We start from the raw sequence: 11,039 nt of genomic DNA, 5'->3' as shown, positions 1-11,039 counted from the left end.
GTCCATGAAAATCATTTTAGAACTGGAATTGTTCGACGTCTGAGGCATAGACTTCATGGGACTATTTCCACCATCGAATGCTCACAAATACATTTTGTTAACCGTCGACTACGTTTCCAAATGGGTAGAAGCAGTAGCGTGTGCCACAAGCGATTCAGCAGCAGCCTCCAAGTTCCTGAAGAAAAATATCTTCACTCGTTTGGCATTCCACGTGCCATAATAAGTGATGAAGGCTCCCACTTTTTTAATCAAATATAAAATCCTCCATAAAGTGGCCACCGCATACCATCCACAGACAAATAGTCAAGCTGAAGTGTCCAACTGGGAAATCAAGCTGATATTAGAGAAGGTGGTGAAGCCTTCACGAAAAGATTAGGCAACAAAGCAGGACGATGCGTTGTAGGCATACAGGACCGCCTATAAGACACCTATAGGCATGTTCCCGTATGCGTTGGTGTTTGGAAAGGCATGTCATTTACCACTCGAGCTGGAGCATAAAAAACTGTGGGCAGTGAAAAAGCTAAACTTTGACTTAAAGGCCGCACGGGAAGCAAGGAAACTTCAATTTGTCGAGCTGGAGGAATGGAGAACTTATGAATACGAGAATGCAAAGATCTACAAAGAGCGCGCAAAGCGCTGGCATGACAAACAAGTATGTGAAAAGAATCTCCAAGTCAAGCAAAAGGTCTTACTAATTAATTCGCGGCTACGAGTCTTCCCTGGGAAATTAAAGTCACGTTGGTCCAGACCCTTCATAGTCAGAGAGGTATTCTCGCATGGCGCGATCGATTTATCCAATGAAGACGAGACCAACGTATTCAAAGTCAACGGGCAAAGAGTGAAAATATATCGCGGAAAAGACTGGCATCGCAAGGTCGCGTCCGTGCACTTGAGGAACTTTGACTGAAAAAAAAGTAGGCGGTCCCTGTACAATCATGCGATTCAAATTCATCAGAGGCACAAGTTTTGTGAAGTATCTGTTGAAATCTCCAATTCATGAACTTATCTCTATCTTCTTACAGTACTATCATTTCGCTATCTGTTACATTTTTCTACAAAAAAAAAAATTACCTTTGTTTTTTATTTGACCCTCTCGATGTTTTCTTTGCAACAATCGTGGTGAACGATTGCAGAGGAGCAACATGAAAGACGCAACTACTTTATTCCGTCACCGCAATCAAAGCGAGCAGTTCACCGCAAACCAGGTTGCGTTCACAAATAATGCGGGCGATAGAGCAAATTTAGGGATTATATCTTTCCTTGACTTTTTTATTCCAAATTATGCACTATCGCATCACATTTTAACTTTGAAAATTTTATCATCGCATCCTCTTTAGTTGGCACAATCATTTAACATTGATTAATTTAGTAATTCACCGCATTATCTCTTTTTGCCAATTATGATTTCAATGATGAAATGCATGCCTCTATTTTTTCGTATATACTAGAGTCAACTTAATTTGAGGACAGTCATCTCATGAAATATTTCTAGAAGTTAGTGGTCTGCCAACTTTCTTTCAAACTGACTTTTTACGAAACTTCCTAAGAGCATTGCATGACTTCTTTCAATCTTTCAGCAATGAGGACATTGTTGCATTTGAATTTGGGGGTACAGTATTCATTTTCAACGTTGCTATTTTTAGGTTCAACAAAAAAAAACATTTCATAACGTTGAAATCGGATCTTACTCATAGTTGGATGTCCACATGACACATGTGGGAGCAAGCCAAAACGAAGGTAGGAATCGTGATCAACACATAAATAAAATGATCGCAACTCCACTGCCAAATGGGCATGAGTTTAGATTGAGAAAGAGCGCCTTGCTCGTAGTTGGATGTCTGCATGACACACGTGGGGACAAGCCAAAACGAAGGCTAGGCACTTGAATCAATGCAAGGTCATAGAAAAAAATATATGTCTAAAATACGCAAGGATAAAAATCATTTGAAAATACCCAGTTGAAAAAAAAAAAGTTTTTTTATATGAAATAAATCATGCGATGCCTAGAATCTAGTAAAGTCTTTTTTAAGGTTAAACTTGCGGTCCCTAAATTTTAAAAATATTTCAAGAAGAGACCTGAATAAGAATTAAGGAGATTTTGGTGCATAGGATTTGAATAAGGAAACCTTCAGAAATCGAGGAAAGAAGAAGGCGGTCAACTTGCTAAAGAAAATCTTTAGCTAATGCTTGAGGACAAGCATTGTTTTAATTTGGGGGTGTGATAACGGGCAGAAATGCACGTTATTACAGCGCAAAGTTATAAAACAATGCAGGATTACGATGGTAAAAATATACAATATTGCGTCCAAAATCATTAAGTTCACAACATTGCGATCGCATGCGTCCATCTCATTAAAACAACTAACTTATATATTTGGCGCAAAAAATGCGTTGGCGCAAGGCGGAAATACGATCCGAAGAAATTAACGTCCGAGCACATTAAGAGATTGCGACCGCAAGGCTATGCAATCATATGTGCTCGCAAAAATCTACTCAAGAATGGCAGCATAAAGCCGGCGCATCATGGTGAAAGCTTAATAAATCACGATGGGACAGAAAGCTGATGACAGTTGACTCCGAATTAAGTTGACAAGCCGTTAACGATACTGGAGCAAGTACACTCAACTTTTCGGTGACAAATATTCAGCACATCATACAGAGAATTAATGTCATCCCATCAGTGCAATCATATGAGAGAAAAAGCTCTTCACCCTTAAGCTCTATAAATACCGAAGGCCACCTTCATTGAAGGAGTTCGCCTAGCTTAAAGAGTTCACCATATAGACGATAGTTAGCCTTGTTCTTAGTTTTCTTATACTTAGAAGGCGGGAGCGAGAAAAGGGAGAAGATTCTGGAAGATCGTCCTGGTCAGCTCGAGAGAATGCCAGGGAGCATGGAAAACAGAGAGAGGGTCGACGTTTGTAAGAGCAAGAATATCTTTTGAGTAGAGTAGAGAAGAATAGTATAAAAACCTTGGGAAGCAAGAAATTGCTATCAGGCTCTTTATCTTTATTCCATATTGACATTCTGTACTTCGATTTCATATATAGAATGGAACTTGTATTTCTACATATGTTCACTCTCTTTATAATACGCATGAGTAGCTAAAACTGTCGAATGGGTTACATGACCTGGGATCTTCATTGCGTGCGATCATCTTGTTTTATGTTGCGTCCATCACCCCTTTAGAGCTATTCGAGAGAGAGTTTAAAGAAAAAACCAAAGACTTAAGAGAGCTAGGTTAGAATCTAGACTTGAGAAAGTAAGATTAGATCTGCATAAGCAAGAGATAGAGACTTAGAGATAAGCTGTGTTTGTCAACATGCATCGCATGAACCCTAGAGATAGGTTATGGTAGTATGCGGTCGTCTTGTGTATGTGTGTGTCATTCATCATCGCATAGACAAGAATAGAGGCTTAGATGTAAGTCCTATAGACATCATCGCATACATCGCATGCGTTCTAAAACTAAAAGCTGTAACATTTGCATTGAGAGATGACTTGCTGTTATATGTATGTAGCATGATCACATAGCATGAACGCAATCCTAGGAAGTATTAGCTAAATCCCTTCTCAACCCGTTCCCCGCATACTCATCGCAACTTTCGTATTATAACTCTTTTCTCAACTCCGCCGCATAGACTTTATACTTTAAATAACAATCCAACTAACACATTGATTTATTTGTTACCGCAAAGTAGTCAAAAAATTACCATCGCATACTGTTTCCTTAGTTCCTGTGTTAGACCCCTGGGCTTACCAGGCAACTCAGTAGGATTTACACTTGGATCTTACTGAGAAAACTTGCATGCACAACGCATTTTCTACCATCACATTCCTTACCATTATTTCATCGCATAACAACACGCATCACTACACAAGAATCTTAGTAATACATGTTCAACCTAGGTTCAAAGAACAAATTGATTGATTGAATTAGGTTGTCCAATCAATTAGTCTACACAATTGAATCCACAATCTTCATGCATATGAATTTTAATTCTATATGGACACTATCAAACCTGATAGAATTAAGGGCATATAGTTTTATCAGGGAATGTCTCTACAATCTTAATTAATAATTAGGACGCTTAATTCATTCAATTTTAATTAGTTTTTCACCTTTGTAGAGACTAGTTAAGTCAAATTGATTTAGTAGTTGTGCATGCCTAGAATGGATGTTTGTTTAATTATTTAATTCCACGATAGAAGTTGCATAGGATTCTCTCACTTACTCTAGAAATTAGATAGATCCTTATCCTAGCTTACATTTTTTTATGTTTCACCTGTTGTACTCTTTCCACACCAAAACCCTCCGTTTACCGATCTTGTTAGGTATTTGACTTAACAAAACAAATCGCGCTTCCCTGTGGATCGACCCATACTTACCACTGTTGCCATTTTTTTGTAATGATAGGAGTAGTTCGATGATTTATAAATATTTGTTGTTTCAAGTTGAAGTTGAATTAACGACATCGATTTTCGATACCAAACAAAATGGCGTCATTTCTAGGGAAGCCATTTATGTTTTGTTAGTTGAATTTCTAATTAAAGAATCTTTTGCTTTTTATTTTTTATTTTTTTCGTTTTTGTGTCAGTGTTCTAAGCATGGCAGGATATCATCAACAAGGATGTGGGCAATCAAATGGAGTATCTCGACCTAGTGATGAGGTTTGTGACCTTCGATGTCAACTTTTTTAGTTAACTTCTTTGGTTAGTCGATTGATTGCAGGTAAACCACAATAGGTGCAAGCATGTAGGATTGGCCACCTTGAGCAAGCATACCCAATTTTGCAGTGGAGCCCTATGCCACAAGATTACTCCGTGGAAGGCTATCATAGTTATATGGGTGACAATTTCCATATGCCTAGATGAGAGGAGTCTTATGGCTATGGAAATTTAGGATAAAACCAGTGCCATTATGATCCACACCCTGTGACATCAACATGTCGATGCAAGCTCACATCACCAACTTAAGTATGTCATTAGAAGATGTGATGAGACAGCTTACTAACAACAATCTTTTTTTTTAGCAGGAGATCCGCAACCTCCAGTGGGAGAGCTTTAGTTTTCAGACAGAGGTTGGAACTGATCTTCATATTTTGAGAGACTTGGTCACTCAATCTTCTGGTTCAATTGAGAGAGGAAACGAATCCCTGCTACTCACATCCTATGACACTACCAAGATGTGCAGCAATGAGGTAACCTATGTCGACATTGAGGATGAGTTCGAAGATAGCATGTCATGTCTATAGCTAGTTTGTGAGGACGATGAAGAATCTGAGCCTAAAACCATCAATTGTCAGGTGATGGAGTTAAAGGTCGAAAGACCTCGCTCAATTCTGCCCTCTAGTATATCGTTTATTTTTTAGTTTTGTTCTTCTTGTTCTCAAGAGTCTGTTGAGTCTTTTCTTTGTTTTGCTATATCATGTAAATATTTTCAACAGTTTTATCATTTGAAATAATTTCCCTTTAAATTTTTAATTTGATTATTTATTGCGAAAGATAATGAATATGTTTAAATTGAATATTTAAATCTAGATTATATATGTGAATAATTTGATTTATATTTATTTCTTTTTACTAAAAAATTTAATTAGCTTTTTTAGACCAAAATTTGAGTAATTTATCTTGTAAAACTAACCATAATAACCAATTTAATGATAAGGTTAATTATTTAATTACAATTTGCTCATATAAGTGATTTAAATTAATTGACTTTTTACAAAAAAAAAAATAAATAAATAATAGGAAAAAATTCCCCGTGGAGAACTCGATCCCCGTGGGAAATTTCACGGGGATGGAAAATGGCATCTTCGGCCCCACTCCATCCCCAAGACATCTCTAGATGGGTATATATCAATTATGTACGCACAAATTCTAAGCCCACATCAATTTCATATAACTCGGTGCCGTTGGATTTGCATCAACTTCATACCTTCAAAGACTATGGAAAGGAAAGGACGATACATATTTTTGAATTTGTAATTTCATGTGACATACAAACAAAGTTTTGTAATAATTACAAAAAAGAGTCATACTAGGTCAATATATCTCCAATAACAATTAAATTGGCAAATCAAAAGACATCATCATATATAAACTTGAATTAAAATTAAATGGATATCATGAGTTTCAACGAAATGAAACCACATGAACTATTCTTAAGCCTGATTTCAACCACAGCCATGGAGAAGAATCCGGCATGGGCTTCCACACATTCACTCGCAATATGACTTTTTTTCATGTCTTTTTTGTACTATAAATAGCTTCAATAATTCAAAGCCTTAGAACCAAATTCATCACCTGAGATCTGATTAGAACTTTAAAAATTTGAAAAAACTAAAAAGAAAAAAGTTTATTAGATTGAATAATGGCAAGCTTCTTGGCCCCATCAGCAACTCTTCCAAAGCTTCATCGTGCTAGATCTATTCATGTACGTACCCCATGGAGTTCCAAAGTTTTTGTCTCTGTTAGACCAAAACATGTTAGTTTTCTTATCTCTCTCAAACATAACTACTTATTTCTTTTGTCTGTTTTTACATTTTGGACTCGCTTCAAATTGTTAAAATGTTGATATAATTAAATTTATTGTATCTCATTAACATATGTTTTGGTTAATCCGTGATTTAATATGGTACCAGAGACGTAGGTCATGTGTTCAAACTCATGTATTCATTTAATCCGCGTTCCAAAAGTGAAGAGGAGTATTAAAGTGGTGATATTATTTAAATTTATAATATTTTATTATTTAAGTTTTTTTTGGTGAATTGATGATTTAACAAAATATATTGCATATTTTTTTTTTTGTAAGGAAAAGAAAAGGCTAGAGTGGTTTTTAATTATAAGTTTGATTATCCTTTGCATAGGTTTTTTTTTTTTTTAACCACTCATGCATGAAGAAAAATTATTTGGAAAGGCCACTAGAAGAGTAGGTTTACCCTTGAGAGATAATATAAAAAAATATCTCTAATATTAAGTGGTTGCTTTGTAACATACACATTTTCGAATGGACAATAATTAGGTACAATCTAAGTTACACTTAATCATTTGCTTCATTTTCTTTATACTAAATTTTTTTAAATAAATAGATTTTTTTAAAAAAAAAATTGTCACATGACATATTAGAACAGCACAAAATTAAAATAAATATAGGTTAGATTGCACCCAAATTTTTTTCTTCTCAAATTCAGATCTATCAGTTATGATGAGACCTTCGCAATCCAAAAATGTTAAGTTAAATGAGCAAGTAATTATGACAAATTAGGTTACCAACAAGGTTGAGGAGCCAAAAAACCATAATGCTAATTATTATTATTAGAATTTAGTTTCATTAATATTACTATTATTTTAGGTCATCATAAACTTTATGTTATAACTTCAAGATGGTCAAATATAAGTAATATTTGGAAGCTCTATTTGACCATAATCATTTAATATTGACTAGTCAAAATATATTAATTCACACTTTAATCAGTATATAGGGTTTGAATCCCTAAGCACTTGAAACAAATTTATAATAGATTTGATTGAAAATGGAAATGTATAGGAAAGTTCAAAGGTTGCTGCTGCTGCAGCTGATGGAGCTGCTCAAGTTGTGAAGAGAGCCACTGAGAAGGCTGCTGAAGATGTCAAAGATAAGGCTGTGTCTGCCGCCGACGAGGTTAATTATTTTCAATAACACACACTAACTTTTATAATATTTATCACGTTTTATTCCAAATTTTACAAAACTAAAGGAAACTTATTTATAAATATAACAAAATATAAGATTTCGATAAATATTTATCACAATCTACCGATATCTATCACTATAAGTGATAGATTCTATTGTAGTCTATCGCGTTCTATCACTGATACACAGTGACATTTTGCTATATTTAAATAGATTTTCTAATGCTTTTACATATATGTTCAGTGTCTTTATTGGTCAATTACTTTTTTTTGTTACGAAATAAAAGAAATAATTTATTTTTTATCCTTTCGAATTTGTAATCAATTATAGTCCGTGAATTTTAGCATGTAAAAGGTTAATCATTCTATTAGGCAACTTTTTACCATTTAAAATAAACCCTAAAGATTTGTATCAAAATTGATTATCGAATTTAATTATAATAATGACTAAGGATTTTATAGTTTAGAAACAAGTTTGGTTTCTAACCAGTGTATCAGGTAAGAAATTTTATTAAATCTTAGTAATAATTTCCACGACAGGACCAACTGAAGCAAAATTTTGAATACATAGACTAAGGTCTTATTTAGTAACCATTTTATTTTTTATTTTTTATTTTTTATAATTAAATCTTAAATACCATTTCCATTTATTGGTTTCTACTTTTTCTTGTCTAAATCGTAGGAGTGTTTTCAATATCAAAGCCAAATTTGGCAAACAAGAAAAAAATAGTTTTCGAGACTTGGTTTTGTTTTCTAAAATGTTTAAATAAAAAATATGAAAACAATGAGTAAGAAATTGTGAGAAAACAAAAATAATTTTAAAAAACAAAAACCTAAGACTCCGTTTGATAACCATTTGGGTTTTTGTTTTTATTTTAAAAATTAAGCCTATTTCATTTACATTTCTTACAATGATTTACATCTTTCTTAAGTCCAATGGTCGAATTCTTAGCCAAATTCCAAAAACAAAAACAACTTTTTGAAAGATACTTTTTTTTAGTTCTCAATTTTTTACTTGGTTTTTTATACCATTAGTGAAGGTAGATAACAAAGAAGAATCTTGGAGATAGAAGTGAGTCCATAGGCTTAATTTTCAAAAACAAAATGGTTACTAAATGGGGCCTAAATAATTATCAATCAAGATTGAAATTATTATCTGGACATTTTTTTCGAAATGAAAATGATAGAGTTGAATTTAGAGAAGTTACTATATAGAAATTATTTTTAACATAGACATATATATTTAACTTTGATGATGGTTAAATGTTTGAGAGTGGAAAATGAAATTATAGGTGACTCAAAAAACAAAAGAAGTGGCAGGGAAGGTATCTGAAACAGCACAAGATTTGGCTGGGAAGGCAAAGCAAACAGTTCAAGATGCATGGGGATCAGTGAAGGATACAACACAAAACATCAAAGAGAAAGTGGTTGGCAAAGCTGAAGAATCCAAAGAAGCCATTAAAGACACTGCAGACAATCTCAAAAAGAATATCAAGACAAACTGTTGATTTTTATTTTATTATGTTTTCCATAATGCTTCATTTTTCTCCCCATTTCATGGAAAATGGGAATTTTTGTATTAGGGGTATGGTTTTTTGTTCTTCATTCTTCACCATATTTCAACATTAGTCTATTAATTGATATTTGAAATAAAAATGTCACTGTTTTCCTTTACATATATAATGTTGCTTATTTATTGCTTACAATAAAGTAATATATTTTTACTTGTAATTTTAAAGGGTATGAGGATTAAAAATAGATTATCAATCACGATGTATACTTGATTTTGTTATGAAACTATGTTATAAATTTTCTAATATTGTGCAATTTTATAGACTTTTTTGTTTTGTTTTTTTTGTTTTTTTATAAATTTTTCTTTACTTTTTATAAAATACGTCAGTGAAAAATATACGTGAGAAACAATAATATTACGATCTCACATTATTAAAAATATGAGATACGATACATGAGTATTGATTTTTTCCATTTTAACTCATTGCATTCTATTCAATGTAGTATGTTTACTATTTTTTGTTATTTCACATTGTAACTCATTCTATTCGATGAAATGTTCCTATTTCTCTTTATTTATGAGCTAATTTTCTTAGGGGATTCAATCTTGTAGATACCATTAAGGATAATATGGTTAGTTAATGCGACCGCATTCCACCATTACCTCATCTTCTATTTCTCTTTGTTGAAACTTACTTTATCTTGTTAATTTGAACTGGACACTGAGAAGGTTAAAATAAAAGTGGATATCACAAAAGAATACAAGACTAAGAGCTTAATGTGATTTCCATGCCGCCGCATAGTGGTTAAGGTATTTTATCCATGGGTTGAAGCTTGACTTGTAATCCATATTTCTTTTTATTGTTTATATTTAGTAGTTAGATTAAAAATAACGTTTGGTCCCTAAACTTTCAATAAAGTAACAATTTAGTTTATGAATTTTAGTTGGTATCGATTTAATCCTTGTACTTTCAAATGTATAACAATTTAATCTCTAAACATTAATAAATAACAACTTAGCATCTATATTTTGAAAATTGTAACTTAGTCCCTATTATGAAAAAAAAACTCTTTAAAATTAAGTGTTGAATTTTATTATGTAATGACCTAATTTTTATATTTTATAAAAAAAATTGATTTTCTCCGATTAATTTAACGATCTACATGTATAAGAAATTTCATTAAATCATAAGAATACTTTTCACAATAAGGACAAATTCATTACAAATTGTTATTTATTAAAGTTCAAGGACAAAAAGTGATTTTTAACCTATTTATTATTTGCAAACTTAAAACCACTAATTTTTATTGGTTACCACTTGGTTTACATTAAAGAACTCTTTCTTAAAGAATTGAATTGTGCAAATAGTCTGGTGAGAAAACGATACTTTGAATAGTTCTATATTACTACTTGTTGATAGTGTATGTCTACAATATTCTAAAGCTTTTTTCGTGTACACATTTTTATTTCAAATTTTTTGAGCGGTTGTTGGAGAACTATTTTAATTCAATTTTTTTAGGCATTGTGATTCAATTGCAACCACAGTAATTTTATCCCAAGGAAAATCTAACATTCTAATCATGTTCACACTGTCTTTGCCACAAATCACTATTATAGAATTGGGCTATAATATCGGTTTAAAACTAACATTATAGGAATAAAATGTCGATTTTGAAGATCGTGTTATAAAATTCTTCAATGTCGGTTGTCTTTAATGTCAATTTTAAACCGACATTATAGATGACCGAAATTTCAATATCAGTTATTTTCAATGTCAATTTTCAACCGACATTGAATATTATCTTCAATGTCAGTTTTCTACCAACATTGAACATCATCTTCAATGTCACTT

The 11,039-nt window shown here is 32.7% G+C and overlaps 1 protein-coding gene across 1 annotated transcript; it reads left to right on the top strand.

Moving 5' to 3' along the window:
* The first annotated feature begins 6,373 nt into the window (after positions 1–6,373).
* Positions 6,374–9,182, top strand: LOC120085493 (uncharacterized). Its single transcript, XM_039041496.1, has 3 exons — positions 6,374–6,487; positions 7,550–7,663; positions 8,967–9,182. The coding sequence occupies exons 1-3, from the start codon at positions 6,374–6,376 to the stop codon at positions 9,180–9,182; spliced, it is 444 nt and encodes a 147-aa protein (XP_038897424.1).
* Positions 9,183–11,039: the final 1,857 nt, after the last annotated feature.

The sequence above is a fragment of the Benincasa hispida genome, chromosome 9 (assembly GCF_027475165.1).
Source record: "Benincasa hispida cultivar pf3 chromosome 9, pf3_genome.v1.1, whole genome shotgun sequence".
Lineage (NCBI taxonomy): Eukaryota > Viridiplantae > Streptophyta > Magnoliopsida > Cucurbitales > Cucurbitaceae > Benincasa > Benincasa hispida.
Note: the sequence above shows the minus strand (reverse complement) of the source record. Positions and strands in the feature narration are given on the sequence as shown.